The 19,881-nt window shown below is 39.2% G+C and overlaps 2 protein-coding genes across 6 annotated transcripts; both read left to right on the top strand.

The window, feature by feature from the left end:
• The first annotated feature begins 213 nt into the window (after window positions 1-213).
• Window positions 214-3,287, top strand: fam217bb (family with sequence similarity 217 member Bb). Of its 3 annotated transcripts, XM_084706247.1 has the most exons (5): window positions 214-356; window positions 784-828; window positions 1,184-1,277; window positions 1,419-1,489; window positions 1,591-3,287. In XM_084706247.1, the coding sequence occupies exons 3-5, from the start codon at window positions 1,191-1,193 to the stop codon at window positions 2,906-2,908; spliced, it is 1,476 nt and encodes a 491-aa protein (XP_084562373.1). In that variant the 5' UTR covers window positions 214-356; window positions 784-828; window positions 1,184-1,190; the 3' UTR covers window positions 2,909-3,287. The 3 variants fall into 3 exon arrangements, with proteins under 3 accessions (XP_084562373.1, XP_084562372.1, XP_084562370.1); XM_084706246.1 differs by lacking the exon at window positions 214-356 and having other exon boundaries at window positions 384-828; window positions 1,422-1,489; XM_084706244.1 differs by lacking the exon at window positions 214-356 and having other exon boundaries at window positions 384-828.
• Window positions 3,288-3,533: 246 nt separating this feature from the next.
• pdrg1 (p53 and DNA-damage regulated 1) lies at window positions 3,534-14,625 on the top strand. 3 transcript variants are annotated; one of them, XM_084705679.1, is made up of 6 exons: window positions 3,534-3,643; window positions 3,818-3,893; window positions 3,975-4,049; window positions 4,142-4,222; window positions 4,361-4,472; window positions 14,393-14,625. In XM_084705679.1, exons 1-5 carry the CDS (start codon window positions 3,560-3,562, stop codon window positions 4,441-4,443), a joined length of 399 nt encoding a protein of 132 aa, XP_084561805.1. In that variant the 5' UTR covers window positions 3,534-3,559; the 3' UTR covers window positions 4,444-4,472; window positions 14,393-14,625. The 3 variants fall into 3 exon arrangements, with proteins under 3 accessions (XP_084561805.1, XP_084561804.1, XP_084561803.1); XM_084705678.1 differs by lacking the exon at window positions 14,393-14,625 and adding an exon at window positions 5,398-5,688; XM_084705677.1 differs by lacking the exon at window positions 14,393-14,625 and having other exon boundaries at window positions 4,361-5,688.
• The last annotated feature ends 5,256 nt before the right edge of the window (window positions 14,626-19,881 follow it).

The following is a 19,881-nucleotide window of genomic DNA, read 5'->3' as shown; positions in this document are numbered from 1 at the left end:
GGAAATAAAAGTTGAAGGTTGCCAGTTCGGGGTTGTGATGTTTCTTTATGAAATGAGAGGTATTTTTAGATTTGTCACAAAACATTTCAGCAGCCAAGATATCTGACCCTTAAAGTCCTTACTGTATAGGTCACCTTTGACATTTAGCAAGAGTCCTACTGTGGATATTAATAGCAAGTTGCTGTTTTGATCTTGTACGTGCGTTTCTAGGCTAGTGCTTCCCCGGCAGGCTATGGGTTGACTGCAGCCCTTTAGAAGAGCACTAGTGTTGCGATAAAAATATTTCCTGCCCGTCGTGTCCGTAGCCCAACATACCTTGCTGTGGGAAGCCTCACCACGCCTCGATGTAAGCTACGGTAAATGACTACATTACCCACAACGCTTCGGCCCATGTCGATAAATACATTACAGGGAGCCTACTGGGTGCTTGAAAAGACAACAACAAGATGCTCCTACACTCTGATGCATGAAAGATTCGTTATAGAACATATTATTTCTTGTCCTACATATGGATACTTTAAAACAATTAAAATGCTACATTTCTGTTTGTGATCACCCACTGGCCGCTGGTCCGTCTAGGCATAGCTAGAAGCCATCTTCTCACGCTGTCGTTAGTGTTTTAAAAACGTATTATTGTGAGATGCGAAAAGATTATGTGCAGGAAAAAATCTAATTCAGTTAGCATGCACAAGCTTGGTTTATTTGAAAGTGTTCCAATTGTTTTTCATCGATGGGCACAATCCTGCTGCAACGTACAAGTGGTTACAGCAAGGTTTCTTTCAGGGAAAGGCTGGATAAAATATCGTGGGATGCTGATACAGTGACAAGGTATGCATTACATATGTCGTCCTTGTGAAACGAGTTGCCTATATTTATAGTACATTAGAATTTGGGTTACATTTCTCAAACTTAAGCTACATGTGGCACCAGTGCCACATATCAATTTTCTGTTCTTATAGTCGGACATCTATTGTCTGGTAGCCTAGATTTGGTAGTTTGAGCATATATTTAATCATACTTTGAAATGACAATGTGAGGCGACATCTTGAAACTATACACCCTACCCAAACCATTATTACCTCAGTCCAATTTTCTTTGCAACCACTTCCTTGTATATGCTTGTATATATTTATTTAGGGCTGGTCCAAATTTCAGATTAGGCTACTTCTTTTTTTTCCTATAGCACCAATATGGGGAGGCGAAGTCAAAATGACAAGACCCATAAGTCATTGCAACCTGTGAAAGCATCTCAAGACAATTCTCAGCCAGTGGAAAAAGTAAGCAAATTTCTCTTTTGTACCTTTCAGCTGTAGCCAATACAAAAACAAATACATTGCAAATGGACATCATTTGTAGAATTGAGTATTTAAGGTAAATAATTAAATCCGTTGCTTACATTTTTATATTTCTAATCATAGCAGTCTCTGCAGAGACGACGAAGACACAAAATTAACAGCCTGTCAACCAAGCACAACACATCTCAACTCAAGTGAGAGTAATTGGACATCCAAGACAATTTTTCTTATTTTTTATATTATATTAATTATCGTACCATGAATATGTTTCAAATGTTTACGGCTTTCTGTCCAGAACCCAGCACCAACCAGATGCAAAGCCCCATTCATTGCCCTCTACAGGGGATGGGAAGGAGCACAGGGACCAACGGGACCCTCATTACAGCCGTCACAGAGAACAGAAGCACACTGGTCCTAGAAAAAGTAGGTGTGTGCCAAGCTCAGACCCACAGAAGGACCAGGCACCAAACCCAGAGACTGTGAAGTTGAGTGAGTACGGAGAGAAAAGCAAAGACAGTGACAGTGACCTTTCTGAGTCAGAGAGGCTTCCTGTGCTCCCCTCCCACTGCACCCCCCCTCAGCTCAACCTGAGGGCTGAGGTTATCGACTCTAATGACTTCTCACCACATACCACTGGAAGAAGACGGCAGGGCCATGACAGTTTAAGTTTTCCAGACTTCTTGCCTCCACCTTTTAATGCTTGGAGTCTGGGGCAGCTGGCTGTGTACTACAACATGGAGGGAGGGGGACCCCTTCGCCCCAGGCCAGTTGAGCCACTGGAAAGGTATCTGGAGAGGCTTCTGCAGCTAGAATGGCATCAGTTCCAGACTGTCCAGGAGGAAGGTGGTAAATCCAATGACTCAATCGTAGCCAGTTGTCACCACCGGCCTCATGTTGCTCTTTCCTCCCGTCTCAGTTGTCCCAAGAGCATCCTCCAGTGTCAGCGGGCCTTTCCTCTCACGTTCCTCTCCTCCCTGGCCAGTCACACTGTCCAACTCTCTGGTTGTTCCTGCACAGCCTGCCGCACCCTGTACACTACATGCTGTCGCTCCCATGTCCAACACCGCCATTCTCAACTCAGTCCACCGCAGGAGCCTAGGGGCCGGGCCTACCTCCCTCCTAAGAGGAGTTACAGTGAGAGCCGGGCTCACTCGCCTGATAAGAGCTTGACACGCAGGGCCCAGAGGTTTGGGAGCCCTGAAAGAGGGAAGAGCTACATGAAAAACATGCAAGCATTTGGAAACATTCGCAACCCTGTTTCAATTCCCTCAACTGGTAAGCCTCAGTCTGTAGTAAAAGGTTTGAGTGTTGGGACTGAAAAGAAATTGGGTTGTATTGGGGTAGATGATAAACTACCTAGGGATCACAGGCAGGTTGGTTTAAGGAGAAGTGGTTCTGAGCAGAGAAGCGGGTCAGAGAGGAGAAATGGCTCGGAATGTTTGAGGAGTGGATCTGAACGAAAGAGGAGTGGCTCTGAACGTAGAAGAGCTGCTGTTTCAGAAGCCCGACAACCAGATGTTATTGGTGCAATAGTAGACCATTTACTTGGATCCAAGAATTTAACCATAGTAAAGCCAAATGGTAGGCTTAGACAGGTTGAATTTACAAAGTAATGCCACAGCATTGATACTGGTATTTGCTATATGTTTACAGACATTGCGTATTGTTTAAAAAGGCCAAACAAAGGTATTCCACTGTCACCTCTGCTCTTTCTAATAATACAGTGTTGTCATGGTATTTATAAAACATAAAGACTATAGTACATCTTTACAGTTATCATTCATTTTCAACAAGAAAGGGAAGTGAGTCTTCTGAACATGATGTTTTTACTTCTGTCTTGCTGATGAAGTGATTGTGTTGTAGTTTAATAAACACAAGGTGCTTACTTATTGGTGCTTCCCATTCATGTAAATAAAGAGATTAAGATTTTTAATTGTACCTCTGTTTCAACACACATTTTGTAATCACTGTCGTCAAATTGTTTGAACTCCTCTCAAGTATAACTTGTGAATAAAAAATTGTACATTTGCAATTGGCATGATCTAAGATAAATTATTTCAAGGTTATATGTTAAGGCTGGGATTCCGTGCGCTCATTTCGCTTCAGTGTACAATTAAGTGGAAGGAACACGTCTGTTACTCTGTTATATGAAGGACCAAACCTGCATGACTGCTGAAGACTGGTGCTCTGAAATAATCGAACGCGGAACTATTGACATCCGCCTTTGTATTACGTCGGACATACCTAAGTATGAACACAACATAATGGAGACTGAATCGCAGCGCGCTTTGGAGTATTTGACAGAAATAGAAGAAGCAGCTGAAGATGTCCTTGCAAATAAACAACAGGTAATATATTTTCGATCCATAACAAATGGTTCATGAGATCGTGGTGTCAGTCATTGCAGCAATTAATTGCAATAATTTGGCACCAATGCTTCTGAAGAGAAGGAACGTGCATGTTTACGTTGTCATTCCTGAGCTAGCTAGTTTCGCTTTTGTCCATCATACTTTTTATTTTAGATTGTGGATCTAGATAAGAAGAGAAATGGAAACAGGGAGGCGTTGAATGCTTTGCGTAATCCGAACGCATCAAATGGTAAGATATTTTTTTTACTAGAGGTTTTGATGTAAAAAAACCAAAGTGTTTAAAGCTGACTGCCTTATTTGTTTCTTTCAGAGAAAGTAAAAGTTTGCTTTGGAAATATGTTTATAAAGTTTCCTAAAGCCAAGACCACTGAGATGATTCTTAAAGGTTAGCCATAACTTCTTATTTTTTGTCCAGCAACTTTTTACGCTGCGCATGTGCAACCATTGCAGTGCACTAAACATAATTTTACTGTTTAGATCAAGACCAACTAGACAAAGAGATAAATGATCTCCGCAAAGTGTTGAAAGCAAAGGTTAATCGTCTCAATGAGTTGCAAGGTAAGGATTTTCTCTATAGCACATTTTTCAGACACATGGATTGGATGGGGGTTCAGCTTTGCTCTCAAGTATTCCAGTATTTGTGAAAATGGTCTCTTACCTTACAGCTTTGAATGTTGACGTGTTCTCTATTTACAGGGAAGCCCGAGCTAAGGGGCTACAATCTATCTCCTCTCTCTAATGATGAGATGAAAGCTATCAACAGCCTGTTGAAGAGATGAGACACAACCCCACACAAAACACAGAACAAGTAGGCAAATGCCAGCTTTTCACCAACTCCCAAATGTGTTGACGTGCCTTCCGTCTCTTAATTGTCTCTTCACTAGGGTTGCAAAGGGGCGGTAAATTTCCGGAAAGTTTCCACGGAAATTTTGACGAAAGAAAAGGGCCAAAGTTTTTTTGTTGCAAAAAGCATATAACAGGAAACTTAAATGTAGTTGAGAATGCCTAGCTCAGCTGGACCCTGAATGCAGCTGGTTGGGAACATTGTCTGCCAGAAACATAAACGTAAACTTAAAACATTCTGCTGTTTTTGAACGTCTTTGTCGATCAGTGGTGAGTCCGAACGTTTCAGCCTGGCAAGTGTGAGAGCGCCGAATTGCGTAGAGGCCAAGAGCGGTATTGCAAACATATAGATTTCAATTATAGCTTGCAACATATTGAAAGAAATGTTTGGGGCTGTGAACATAGTTAAACATTTTCAATTTTGAACTATGAACTGAACTAGTTCATTTTAAAATTTGTGAACTATGAACTGAACTAGTTCATGTAGAAAGTGAACTTTCCCAACACTGTCATTACCTAGTAAATTGATTACTTGGTAATCTGAAGCTATGTTCATTTTAATACCAAGTTTATTTGTATACAGTAGACTACATTTTTACAGCAGTGAGAGTAGGATGTCTGTATGTCCACACAAAAGTACACCATCACCTCGATTATTCGCGGCTTTAGGGATCCATCAACAAGCGCGAGTTGGGCAACTACTTTTCAAAAATGTCATTGTAATTTATGAATGTTTGCATGCATGTCTGCTTATGACAAGGTAAATACAGTTAAATTACCCCAACATTTCCAGGCAATTACCGTATATTCCCGTGGAAAGTTTCCAACTTTGAATATTCCCGGAATTTTGCCACCCTACTCTTCACTGACACATCCAACTTCCTCCACAGCTTACCATAACTTTCAGACTTCAGGCTGCAGCCTCCATAGCTGACAATACCATTCCCAAATCAGTTTTGTGTTAGAATAGAGGCTCAAGTGGTCTTTGAAAGTGGAATATTAATCCCATCCTAAGCGGTTGTTATAGCAAATGGTGCCACAAGATGGCAGTGTGCATTGAAGAAGCCTTACCGATTGACAAGAAATGAATGGAAGATCGATCATCTTTAATCATCAGAATTTTTATTTGCATATGGTTTACTGTAGCTGTTTATATAAATAAATAACCAAAAACCTTTCAATTGTATTTGTTTTTCTGAAAGATTTGTATTATTCTCTGAAATACTTTGTTCCTTCACTGGCTATTCTGTGGGAAACATGATATTTTTTATTATTTTGAATACTCTATTTAATTTGACTCCAGTACTAGTGGTTTGTAAGAAGTGAACAAGATTAACATGAATAGGCATTAGAAGCCCAGAGACTTATACATGTTTTGGAATGCCTGTTTCACTGATCTGACAGAGGAGATGGGTAACAGCTGTGTAGAGAGGCACATGTTTTCACCTATCCACTCAAGTAAGATCAGGAACTATTTTAGAAGGAGAGGAATTTTGGAAGGATGGTTGTATGTCAAAAACACAAACAGGTCCTGAGGCGTTGTTGGAGAGGGAGTATACAGGAACTGTCACATGATTGACAGCATGGCACAGACTCATGTCTTCGGTACAAGTGGCATGCTGTGGCATGGAGGTATGGAACCAGTCCAGAATTAGGAACTGCATGACTCATTTTAAGACTCAATAAATGTTGAACAGTCTCACAAAACAAGGCATGCAAAGGTACTAAAGGAGATAAAGACAAGGAGAGCATTAACAACATGCCTGACACGGTATAATACAAGGACTGGACCGTTTTTAAGTATAAAACAGGGTTGCGGTGGCTTACTGGGTAACATTTAATTTTTGGGGGTCCCCCCACCCAAAAAAACAAATCAAGCAGAGCTGGTTCATGCAGGAGACTCCGATACCATAGCGCTGTCAGTCAGCATCTCATATCCCGCAGTCTGGGCACACCTACTTTTTTAGCAGGGCAGTATTATTTAGACCAGGAACTCACCCACACACCTTCATTGCTAGTGTGACATAGGATGGTCACATTGCTCTGTAGGTGTGGAGACAGTGTCTCAGTTGAGTGTGGCAGAGAGCTGGTGCAGACAGTCAATTAAGTGTTCATTACCTACTACTTACAGCTTGAATGCAAAGTGTTCATTTCTCAGAATGTAGTATTTAAGAAATAGTACAATTTGAAACATTTCACAGGCAGATAGGACAGTGTCTTAACTATTACAGCAGGGGTGTTAAAGGCCAAATAGGATGGACACTCACTATTGAAGTTGTAATTATAAAATAACGTTTGTAAAATCTGATTAAGGACAAATCCAAAAATGTGGTCTTATCAGTGTGAGAGCTTTAGTTGTTTTCTAACATGTTATTAATAGCATATTGCAAGTCAGACATCACTTAAAGTTACTTCTATGACTAATTGTTTTGTCTGATTGTAGGTTGATGACTCAACTTCTATTGCAGTTCACCTGAGAGTGTTGTCATTGTGCAGACAATTAAATAATTGTACTCAATTTCTCAGGGAATCCATTATTAGAATACTCAAGAAGTCTGACAGTGAATCAACATTTAACAATGTCCTCTACATTATCAATGGAAATAAAGGCACGATGAGCAGAGTAGAAAATAGTAATAGGGCAAATGTTGAGGTGCATAGAGCATGGTAGAGGTAATACATCGTTTCTGTTTCTGCAGAGCTAGTAGTGCTGGGGATGTTTCTTCAAGTCATTTCATAAATCTGATATCACTATGGGTGTGTCCGTTTCCACAGCGGTTCTCATAACGGAACTGGTTTCACAAATTAAGTGTCCAATGCACCAAAACCCCTGAAGGGACATAGTATGATCTTATCGATCTAAATAAGAGCGTCTGCTAAATGACTAAATGAAAGCACTGTAGCCAAGTTCCATAGCCTTAGCCAATTAACTATATTAAAGTTTAATGTGGGGACAGCAACAAAATCCTACCTCTAACAGACCAATGTTTTTGCTGCCAGTTTGTCAGTGGATTGTTGTACATAAATAAAACCTGTCCAGGTGTATTGGTGTTACTCTAGCCTATTTTATAATTGTCTAAAATAGTCATAATAAAATAAAACCTTATATGTAAGTGAGTACTGGTTTTGGTCAACATAGTTGATTAGACAGGTCAGCTCTTGCTGGTCAGTTTAGAGCACATGAATCCAATAACTAGATCACTGAACACACAGTCTCACATAGGCTACATTTGGATAGCACTCTGCTATTTTTATTATTTATTTGTTTAATTTGACTTTGTTTTACCTGGCTGTCCTGGAATGAAGAAAGCCTCTTTGTTTAGAGGGCCTTGGTCCAGCTGTAGCATCAGCGTTTTCATAAATCAGTAAAGACTATATACAAAGGTATGAGTCTTCAACGATCAGATTCAGTTGAATTATACTGTTTGTAACTTGAATCAATTTACAATAATATTAATAAATCATAAATGCAGTTTAACCTATCCATTGGACTCTAATGATGTAAACTATGAACTACAACTGTTGCTACTTGCTATGCACCATCAATAATTCATCCCTAAATTGTATATCTAACTAACTAACTAACTTAGTAAACTATCTAACTTGATAAACTATTTGAGGATGAATTGGCTCATTAACATATGTGTAAAGCATTTTGGATTCATAGGCTACTGTATGTTGAAGAAAAAAGTTGAATATGTTACACGACACAACAATAAATTATCAGTATAAATAAGTTCACACTCTTATCTTTTAATTACAAATAGACCAGGTCAGACATGTAGGCCTATCTGTTATTTTTCTTTTGATTTTCATCCAAGCCATGAAGCACCCAAAGTTTGGCATATGGAATCTGTCTCCTCTTTAAATTGCTGATGTTGGATGACCATGGACTCGTTAATAAAAAGTTAGTAGAAAATGTAAAGAAACCCTGTTATTTCTCACTGAGGGTGGTAAGGGTGGTCCCTCTTAGAATCAATATCCCAAAAATGTTAAAATTGTTTCTGGTAACAAAGGGGCTTTATAATCCATAATGGGTTCAGAGACTCCTCCCGAGCTGTCAAGCTCTTTCGTGATATTTTTCAGAGCATAACAGATTAGCGTCTACATTCAAATGTTGTGCTAGCCTTGATGGTAAGGCAGGTCAGCTTGCAATTGATGTCAGGGCAACACACTGAGTCTAATAGACATACAAAACGTAGGACACAGTGAATAAATGTCTTCAATCAAAGTGCTTAATCCATGTAGCCTACATTTCAGCAGTCAACAGTTGTTTCCCCAGTCTCCAGTGTTCATTGATTGATTACATTAGATTATTGGTTATTATTATTGGTTCACTGCTGAAATGTAAAATACCCCAGCCATGCCACATGCTCAAACATATTCAGCGTGTGGTTGGATGTCAGTAAAAATGCTGTATTGTACTGGGGTGCTGTACTGTGTCCTGACAGATCGGGCTCTCCTCATCAGCTTGCCGCCTCTGGTCTCCATCACTTGACAGGGATGTAGAGGAAACATCTGGAATCACTTTTCACAGTGGAAACAGCCTTGTGAAATAACTATGGTAACAATGTCATGATAAAGCTACTGTAGGCATCGTCTTCAGGGAATCATTTTAAGGCGGAGTTTGAACTTTCTTAAAAACGTTATTTCTTGTTTGTAGTTGAAATGCTGGCCGTTATCTACAGTAGTATGTTGTGTAGCTAATGATATACTGCATAGGTTTAATGTCAAACTAAAAACAACTTTACGTGACATGCCAGTGGGCATAAGCCTACACATAATAATACTTTCGTAGCAGGCTGTACAGACTTGGGTTGCCAATGGATTATGCTCATAATGTGCATGCTGTGAATATATTATATTACCAAAATGTGCACTGAGAAAAAGGGTTAGATACATGACCCCTGGTGATCTAAACTGATACATAGTGAAACTATGACATAGAGCTGTACTGTATAGTTTTGTGAATTCCCCTCTCAGTTTTTTGTTTTAGAAGTCAAGGTCTTCATTTTGAACTTTTTTGCTTTATTTTTCTTTTGCACCTTTTGAGAATTTTGTCGCTACATTTTGTACCTGCCATTATTTTGGTCTATCTGGGGTATTTGTGCAATCTCTCAGACATCCAGCCTAATCCTCTGAGATTAGTTTGTGTAGCGTCTAGTCTTGGCATGATAGAGAATTATTATAAACATCTTGAACTACATAATAAAGCTGTAGTCGACTGTATGCTGTACATCATAGTGATATATGGCTGACCTGGGACAGTGTTTCCTGATCTGCTGAAATCCCTGCACATAAGGAGGCTTGAAGATGTGCCTGTGTGGGGGCCATCTGTTGTTAAATATTCCATTTTGTATAAGCCACCTTGCCAAGGTTTGTATATTTTGTATTCTATGTAGGTTAGAAAGTTAGAAAGATTCCCTTTTTAAAATATTGATTAGCACATACAGCACAGACTACACAGTGTTTAAAGTAATTTAAATATATTAGATCAAGTGACAGTCACAAACAAGTTCTTTACCGATATTTACCAGAGATCCAGTGTTGTGGGACTGACATTGTGTGTGAACTCAAACATTAACTATTTTTTGCTGCACCTGGTTGGGAGTACAAATGCAAGTGGTTGTCAGAATTATTGACCATGCACTGGCCTATGATGAATCGCACCAGCAAGACCTGCTGCTTCCCTTCCCCAGAGTCAGAAGCCGTGTTGAGGTCGACTATGAAGCACAATAAATACAAATGACAGAATGCCACTTGCTAAATCCTCACTCAGTTTTGGCGCATGACAGTAGACTTAGACCCAAAGGATCCGTATTTTTAACACTACTACATAGGCCTACCAATAACCGAGGTGGAATCTCTTTGACGTAAGTCTGTTCCGTCCTCGACGCGACCTCAAATTACACCGGACGCGTCTGCATCGGGCCAGGTTTAGTTGTCTTTACAGCATTTCAGAAGAGATGCTGCAAGGCAGCTGTATTGGCGAGTTTGTGGATTTGTGGTGTCATACAACTAGTGTTGCTCAACTTTGTTGTCGTCCATGTTGTAAAATCCTTAGATGTCTGGCCTTTTGCCACCGATGTAGTGAAGTGGAGATTGCACACGGTGTTGCACAAGGTGTTTAGCTTAAATGCACTGTTTTTATTTTGAAGTGACCGGGGGCCTGTTTCATAAAGCGAATTTAAGCCAGGCATTGATGTCAGTGACCTACATTCAACAATTTAACTTTCGGACTTCCTATGTACTGTTTTATATTGTTTACCATCAACCTGGAATTGGCTTCCATTTTAGGGGGTGTAGCATGGGCCATCATAATTCTGACCATGATTCGTCATTAGGCTCATTAACGATCAATGCAAAAGATCTGCAGTTCCTGTGCAGAGACAGGAGAACCAAGCATAACAACCATCTCTCCAGCTCACCATCGCAGCCATAGCCCACCTGAGAGGTCACGACAGTTAGCCAGACTCGTTAGATCAGAGAGGTATATTAACATCGCATCGTTTGAGTATTGTAAGAGTCGAGACTTCAGGACCCCGGGTTCTGGACTGGATGGAGTGCTACAGATAAGGCGTTCTGCTAGGTTCTCCTGTCTGCACCGAAACTGCAGCTCTTTTGCAGTGATTGTCTCCAATGTATGCACAGGGACACTGAAGATATGTAAGAGTGTATCTTTTTAGTACAAGTTTCCTGTGCAACACTTGTTCACAATGTTAAAACTTAGCTATAAAAATAGCATTCGCGCTGACCCACAGCAGAGTTAGCTAATAGTTCATCCTAAATTTGGAGCTGGCAAAAACCTACAAATTTGTATGCATAATTTGAACAGTACTTGCTACGAATCTTTAGCTAAGGGAACGTACTCGATGTTTCTATTTCACTGACGCAAGCTGCAAATTAGCCACCCTAGCTGAAGCATCGACCATGTGAGACTTAGCTAACGTTAGCCATTAAACTAGATGAAAATGTTTGCAATAATGACGGATTTACTGGATTTGATTATTGAAATCAGTGAAGTACGGTATTAACGGTATTAAGTAAAACATAAGTACGCACAGAGATTAGGCTACTAGCAGCTAAATTGGATGACTGCAGATAGTTTACCACAGAGCAAAAGTCACGATCCTGGCTGGCAGCGCCGAGGTGAAATGGTGGAAAAGAGAAACGGTTGGAAAAGCGCGATTTCTGTGACTGTACCTTCGACCTTTTCTATTGTGTGTTGTATCCACCCGTCTCTTCTTGATCCTACAATGCAGCGCAGTTCAAGTGCAATTCAAGTTTTAGAGTAATGTTCTGGGTTATCTCAAAGGATGATTTAAAAAGAGTATTTTACTGTAAAATAACCCAACAAAATGCTGTGAAATCCCTGTATCGTTTCTTTCACAGTAACTTACTGTGTCTACATTGATTTCACAGTAAATTCTACATTACAACATGATATTGAGATTATTGCAGTTAAAGCCTGTAAAGTTATAATACTACGATTTATTGTTAAATACTGTTAAATCTTGGTAACATTTTACAGTGCATCTCTCGCTAAGCTGCACCGAGGCCCGCGTCTGTGACGCTTCTGAAACAAAAATATTGGAAAGTCATTGAGTAGCCTACCATACTGTACATTAGCCATACTGTACATTAGTCTGCTTTTGTCATACACATAATTATAGTCAAAATATGAGTCTGAAACCACTCCTTTGGGCTGTGAGTTTGGTGCGGGTTTCAACCTAACTCGTAAAAAAAATGCCTCTTCGCTCAAATGGATATACCTACAACCAATCAGAACAACGTAGTATGTTGTTTGTTGAAAACGAATTTAACCCAAGCGCTCTTTGATTACGTTACAGTTGATCATCTGTCCATCATCGTATAAAGCCCGTCTTGACAATCTGATTGGTCCGAACAGCTCCTGGACATACTTTTTCCCCAGCAGAGCGATCCCAGACGCAACTTCCCGACCAACATTTTCAATGGGCGCACTGGGCGGGGCTAAGTTGGGCTGGCAGTCAGGCTAACTGTACATGCTTTTGTTGATTGAAATCTTTTGCTGTTTATCTTGTATATCAGCAGAAACTCTAGAAGGGACCTGATGAACTCTTTGGAGAAGAGGTCAGTTTTCTTTGGCCAGGATAAACTGCTATAGCTTTTGGGTGGCAGGAGATCCTTATCCCTCAAAGAACACCTTTGAAGAAAAACAGGCCATGTTGAGACCGCCTCTTTCTGAGGATGAATAAGAGGACATTTCCCTCCTCTGCACTGCCTCTTGTGACAATCTTTATTGGTGCATGTCTATGAAATAGACATTTCTTTTCCACCAAGATTTGAAGGGAGTAAAATATTCAAGTGTACTATGTGGAGACATTCAGATGTCGATTTTGGCGAGAGTTTCCTCCATCTTTAAGTGAACCAGTGTGAATACCATAGCGGCTGTGTGGGATCCGGTGTCCCCGCTGTGCTCCCCTTCACGTCAAACAGTGGAGCCAAAACGGGCCTCCTTCTGCCATCAGTCAGACCTGTGGTTCAGAACCGTACATCTCTCATGTGGCCACTGATACCTAACACTCATCTGTCCCCTGAGATAAATGAAACATGGAGCCAAAATGTGAAATGAAGAGCAAAAAACTGCTCACATGGAACTCTATAAGTCCCAGAGCGGCATGCAAAATGTCTCAGTCTCCTGAATTATGTCATCTCAGACTGAAGAAAAGTATGTGTGGCCGAAGCCTTAGTCCTTTGTTTTTTAGATAATTTTCAGTCATCATTTATAGTTAGCTTCATGCAGAAAAAAGAATGTGAAGAACTCTAATTCACTATTCCTAAGGTTAATGTCCTTTTGGAAGACTTAAAATATTGAATGATATCCTGCAACTTCAAGGTTTCTCAAGATACTTGTAGCCTTAAGTTTATCACTACTATTATTGTGCATTATTTGAAATGCATATATATGCCAATATCTTTGACCACAACTACACCAACAAGTACCAGTATGTTGTTGTTTAACTATATTTTCTATTTCTCTTTCTTTCTGTATTATATACAAACCACACTCCTTAAAATCATGATTTGCCATCATTTTAAGTGTATTGTTCCAATCTGTTTAAAATTAATACGTAAAAAATGACTAACTGGAAAGATATAGGGAGTTTGAGCCACTTAGTGGTCATGTTTGAACTCAACGCCAATGGAAACAAAAACCCAAACATTGTTTTGAGATGTGAAAATAATTTCTACCTGTCAAAATTATGGAAATAATCTATAGTCATTTTTTTTTTTTTCAAGGGATACCTAAGATCAAACAAGTTATCAAGGGTTATTTACTGTTAAGTTCTTAATTTGTAACCATGGACCCTGTGTTCAGCAGCAGAGGATCCTCAGAAACAAATGGTTTTGTCTGTAATGTTCAACAACTGTAAGAACCAAAGTGTCCAAAGGACAGGGTCAAATAAAGTCCATATTGAACCAGGTTCACATTACTCCATAACAGGTGTGTCTTTTCATGTGACATAAGCTTTTGTAACTCTTCAGGCTGTTGGGCTCTCTGCATGATGCACCTGGTGGAGAGAATATTTATGTGAAACAGAAGGACCCGAGATTTTAGAATACGTTAAAAAAAAGTGGAGCTCAGATATGACAACTAATGATATACTGACAAAGATTATAGATATAAGGCTGCAGCTTGGATTCTGTGACAGGTCAGAAGACATTGTTATAAAAGACTTGACAACCTTTACAGTATGTTATGGGTTCCTTCATCAACCAGGCTTTGTAGTTTCTTCTCCAACATGCAGACATGTAACCACTATGTGGAGAAAACATCTCTCTCCATGGCTACATTTTAATTTCATCGTAGGACCCTTGATCCTCCTTTTCCTCTCCCGACAGACTGAATCTGAATCCAGCAAGCTATCCTCTTCCATGTCAGTGACAAGCAGATGCGTAAGTTTGGCTCAGAAGGTAGGAGTGGGCGGAAAAGAGCGCCCGGATCTCTCTCCAATTGCATACTGTGACAAAGTGAAGGAAACAAGTCATCTACTAAACGCCAGTGGGGACATGGCTGAAAACACAACAACGTCAGCTTAGACCTTTCTGTTCAATAAAGGCAATGGTTTCTAATACTTGTTTTTTATTCTGTGTCCACTGTGAGTTAACCTAGTGAGGAGTGGCATGACATTAGCCAAACATTCCCAATTAGTGATGGGGCGGATTTTTCTGTGGGCAACAGTTGCTGTGTATTGTGGCTCCCGCATCAAGTGTCTTTGGAGATTGTTTTTTTAGCCTAACCTTAGGGCTTATGTTGTTTACCTTAGAGTATAGGCTGTGGACCAATAGGAGGGGACCTCTCAAACCATGCTGAACTGAGGCACAATGCTGAGAAACTGTTCCATGCTTGGAGCAAAAGAACAGAACCAAAATGAAAAGATTTGTGATTTGAAGTGATCCGTCTTGCAGATAATACAGCAGGGGGCTCTTTACTTAAGCGGTTTTAAATGTTGTGCTCTGCGATCAGTGGTTGTAACTATCCTATCACAAAGTATGTGTAATTATTATTTTAAGTAAATGATTTATCTTTGATTTGTGTTTCAGGAACCAATGAAAAAATAACATTTTTGTTTAAGCACTGAGTTTGTCAGGTTGAGTCGAATGTGAAATGCCAATCCAAACTGTTTTGTTTGACTATACTTTAAGTAAATGAACAATGCATTGAGAATGTAGTTTTTGGCACAGTTTGTTACATGCTGTTGTGAAACAGTGTGAAAGTTTTCACGCTATCAGTATGAGTTAAAATCTTAATGTCATCAATTAACAAAACAATTTGACTCATATTTAGAGATCAATGCAAAACAAATAATCTAAAAGGAGCACAGGTTTAATATAATTCAACACAAGTAGATATTCTCCTAATCTTTTCTCTACTGAATAGTTTTCATTCCGACTATCATACTGATTCAGAATAGTTGTAAGGAATGCACAAGTAAAATGTTTCATGTGGTCTGATGCTCATGGTTATTGTGATAACAAATCTATAAATTTCATGGAATTCTTGTAGAACCAATTTAAACCATTTTGAATGAGAGGCAACAAGATCTACATATCAACCAAGCTAAAAGCCTGGATTCTATATATTCATATTCATTGCAGTACTTGTACAGAGAGAACTAAACACCTAGTTTAGTTCAAAGAGTACAAACAACTTGTGCCCCTTTAAGTGTCTTTAAAGGTAAACATGGGCTCCAAACCCCTTCCACAGATCCCCATCCTCTCAGATGATCAAGCTGATCGCAAACCCACAAACACATACATTTTAAAAGATAGATTACTGTGGGTCAACAAGGACAACACATTGGTCAGCTCCAACTAAAAGAGATCCTGTTAATCTGTGTTTACAAAAATGTTAATTCACAATGCCCTCTGGCAATAATGATACTGTACGATCCGGGGAACTGGGTAGGGTCTTGGGGAGTCTGCATGTCAACTCTGTACAGTTCATTTTGACCGAGTTTAGTAACTACAAGGGACTAGAACACTACTACAAAGTGCTAGAAAGGGCACTGAGATGTCAAAACCTGTGGTGAGTGTCCTTTCTCTCACCTTTGCCTACTAAAGTGATTCCTAGACTCTGTCAGAGACTGCTTATTAACATGGCTGAGTCATGACCACAAGTCTGGAGAAGCTGTGTGAGAACGGATGATCCCACCAGGCCTTGTTCCCTGAGGGATATCATTACATCCGGATAATGACAAGGATGCAACCAGTGGAACTGTATGTACTGTACGATGGATACCCACAGGCATAGGTTTGGGGGTAGACTGTAGGGACATGTCCCTTTCAATGTCAAACAGCCAATGAAATGTCCCCACCAATAATTAGCAGCAGAGCATGGGGTACTGTTTGTATCTAGGGTGATGAAAAGTTTGTTCAAATGAAACCCATGCCCATCCATGCATTCATCTTACCAATAAAATGTAAGAATAATATATAATAATAGCTAAAGCTAAGCCACAGTATATTTAAATATGTTTTTAATACAAGAAAAATCACATGTGTCTGTTTGCCTTGTACAGATGCTTGGATGTTGATCAGTCAAAAGAACATAATTGTTATCTGTTGGACAGACTCAAAATACTTTTGACCAACATTAGTATTTCCACTTACCAGACAAAATACATTTGCTGTTCATTTATTACTTGACAGAGAATATTGTTAAATACTGGATGTCTATGTGATTAGAATGCTCCAGTCACTGATGGGTTATTTTGAAGGGTCAGTGTTTGACCCCATGACTGAACTGTGCGGCCAAAGTTGTTACACCCACCCATAATAAACAGCTAAAGATACCCTGCCAACACCAAAGCCACAGGCTGCTCTTTGTAGAAAAATGTGCAAATTGCATCTTTTGGCTGGAAAATATAAGGAGTTTTCTTTCTTTCTGCGTTTATCTTTGGATTTTAGGCTTGTGATAAAACTCCCTCCAAAATAAGAAAAACTATTGTGTGCTCTTCTATACTGGAATATGGAGTATTGGCCACGACAGACTGAAAAACGTATTTCCTTCCACAATGAAAAACAATATCAAACTTTTATAAAAATGCATAAAGAATACATATTTATGAACCATACATTTAGTAAAATACAAATAAATAAATTGTCAATAAATATTCTGTTCCAACTGAGATGGGGATTTTCCATTGAGTTTGACACATTCAGTAGATTCTGTGTAAAGACAACCACATTGCCAAAAACGAGAGCATGCTAAGACTAGACTACATCTCCTTTGACATAACGTTAGACATCTTGGTTGACAAATTTTATATAGTTTGTAGTTGGCTGTGAACAATTTCATTGGAAGTCCTTGACTCCCCAATTGACTAAGCTTCTCTGGCCTAGGTTAACTGAAGTAACTTTGCATCAATCCTGTTTTTAGCTTCTTGTAATTATTACAGTTGTAACAACTGTAATTGTACATTCTACTCCATGATGTGTCTGAGAATAAAAAATGAATTAATCTTCAATGTACAAGGTAAAAATGTCCCTCAGAGAATAATGTGAACTAGATCTGGCTTGCAGTGGCTGCTCTATAGATGGATTAAAGCAAAAAGGAAAGAAATTGAATGCATATCTGATAATAGGCCATCCATTATACAGTAATATATAACTCTGTCCCCCTGCAAGGGACAGATGACTGGGAGTCATTTACAAGATGAATATTTTGCTATGTAGCATAATGACAAAAGTGGAATGTACTTTTGGATGTAATTGACGAGCATGAGATAGTAGGGGAAAACTACACCCCCTTAAAGTTTTTTGTCTTTGCTGCCAAAAGCAAACTTAGTATCTTCTTCTTAGGCTAACCCAAGAACACACATCTATACTGTAAGTATTTGATCACAGTTATTAATGTATTGAGCTCAGTTTTACTCCCATTATACTATTTATAGCTGAATACATCTATGTCTACAAAACAAAAGACAGTAATATCCAATCTTTCCAAAGTGAGCATTTGATGAATGGAACATACACTTGGTTCTTTTTTACATAGCCAAACTTGTTCTCTCGCGAGAAAAGAAAAAAAACTGTGGTAGTCATCCAAAAAGCGAACCATTGCCAATGCTTTTTTGTTTCATATTTGTGGATGTCACTAACTTTGCTTCAAGTATGTCAGATTAACTGGAACATGTTTCCAATCATGTGTTTTTTTTATCTGCATATGTGAAGAGATGCTCTGCTTAAATCATTTAGTTTAAGCACAGCTTCATATCTTGGAGACTGAATGTGCCACTTCTGCCAAAAGCAATAGCACTAAGAAACAAAGGGCGGATGATATCTATCATGCATGTACCTGTACGCATTATATAATGTAGTTTAGCTCCAGGAGCAACAGTGTGCTTCCTGCAGATCCTCTCAGAGGCACTGACATAGATCCGAGACCAAAGTGTCTGCACTAACCCAGTGTATAATGATTGATTCCAATCAGGGGACATTTATCTAGACGTAGCATGCAGTCTAATGAATAAAATACTAATGAGCCCCTTGTGCTGGTGGTGGTAGTTGATGCCCATGCAGTACATACCGGTAATCATTATTTTTTTAAAGAACGTTGCAACATTCATTTGTCACGGATATATCAAGGTTTGATTCCTGGCTGTGCCAAATGACATTGTGTCCTTGGGTAAGGCACTTTACTCTATTTGCCTCGGGGGGAATGTCCCTGTACTTACTGTAAGTTGCTCTGGATAAGAGCGTCTCCTAAATGATTAAATCGAAATCCTTTGAATCACGAAACAAAACATCAGCTTGACAAAACTACAGTAGTGATCTACCTGTCACAGGTTGAGATACACTCCTTGTTGAACAAGAGGACAATCGGGCAATTTAGGATTTATTAGTAGACTACGGCTCAAATTGTTCACATACATAACATTATTGGAAGCATAGCATCAACCTACCAGTACTGTACATTTTCCAAATCCTTTCTTGACCATTTGACCACAATAATGATTCACATGATACAGAACAGAGCTGAAGTAAAAATATAGTATTATGTCCATGTAGTATAATACCTTCCATTATGCCCATGATATTGATAGAGATAGCAAGATTCCTATTTTATATCACTATCCTGTAGACAGTATACAAACTGGACAGGACAGTATTTGTAGGTATGTTTCTCGTTAACTTTGTAAGATCACAACCGTAAGTGTCCCAGTTCAGCTAATTAGTGGAACAAAAGACTAACCGTGTTGTTTCCTGCATACTCATAAAAGTGTAAACCTTGTAACTCCACTAAACTGGTCATTTTAAGCATATTTCATTCAAAAGCTCAATTGACATTTTTGATAAAATGTGAGACTTTAGGCAATTCCACATAATCTACCTAAAAAGGCAAGAAAGCTGATTCTTCCTTTTGTCAGAGAAATACTCTCTATAGAACGTCTGGGAATAATCAAATGACTGCCCAATACATAAAACCCCATCTTCTGCCATTTGATCCATATCAACAGAGCTGTTACTAGTTACAGATAGTTTAGCATTTGTAGATATTCATAGAGGTCTAAAGCATTCCCCGATATGAAATACCTCTATGGATCCAGTGACATTCTGTTTATATGTGTTAAGCCTCAGCCAGGGACACACTATGTGGCCCCTCCCTTTGAGTACCTTCCCTCAGAACACCGGACTGGTGATGGTCATAGTCATCCAAGGTCTGATCACAGGACTTCCACAAGACTGAAAATTAATTAAAAAAATACCTTTGAAATTCAGATTCTTATCGAAATGGTTAGTATGAACACTTTTACTTTTTATATGGATACAACATGATCTTGTGAGTCACAGCATATAGTTCTGGCATATTTTCTTCTAGGGGAAAACAT

This window comes from Hypomesus nipponensis, chromosome 9, assembly GCF_054491055.1.
Source record: "Hypomesus nipponensis isolate SF chromosome 9, ASM5449105v1, whole genome shotgun sequence".
In the NCBI taxonomy this organism is placed as follows: domain Eukaryota; kingdom Metazoa; phylum Chordata; class Actinopteri; order Osmeriformes; family Osmeridae; genus Hypomesus; species Hypomesus nipponensis.
Note: the sequence above shows the minus strand (reverse complement) of the source record. Positions and strands in the feature narration are given on the sequence as shown.

What these genes read in the sequence shown, in the direction of transcription:
- pdrg1 (XM_084705679.1), top strand. Translation starts at nt 3,560, where the DNA reads ATGGAGACTGAATCGCAGCGCGCTTTGGAGTATTTGACAGAAATAGAA. An exon ending in TCCTTGCAAATAAACAACAG is followed by an intron (nt 3,644 to 3,817) that starts GTAATATATTTT and finishes TTTTTATTTTAG; the next exon opens with ATTGTGGATCTAGATAAGAA. An exon ending in TAATCCGAACGCATCAAATG is followed by an intron (nt 3,894 to 3,974) that starts GTAAGATATTTT and finishes TGTTTCTTTCAG; the next exon opens with AGAAAGTAAAAGTTTGCTTT.
- fam217bb (XM_084706244.1), top strand. Translation starts at nt 731, where the DNA reads ATGGGCACAATCCTGCTGCAACGTACAAGTGGTTACAGCAAGGTTTCT. An exon ending in GATGCTGATACAGTGACAAG is followed by an intron (nt 829 to 1,183) that starts GTATGCATTACA and finishes TTTTTCCTATAG; the next exon opens with CACCAATATGGGGAGGCGAA. An exon ending in ATTCTCAGCCAGTGGAAAAA is followed by an intron (nt 1,278 to 1,418) that starts GTAAGCAAATTT and finishes TTCTAATCATAG; the next exon opens with CAGTCTCTGCAGAGACGACG.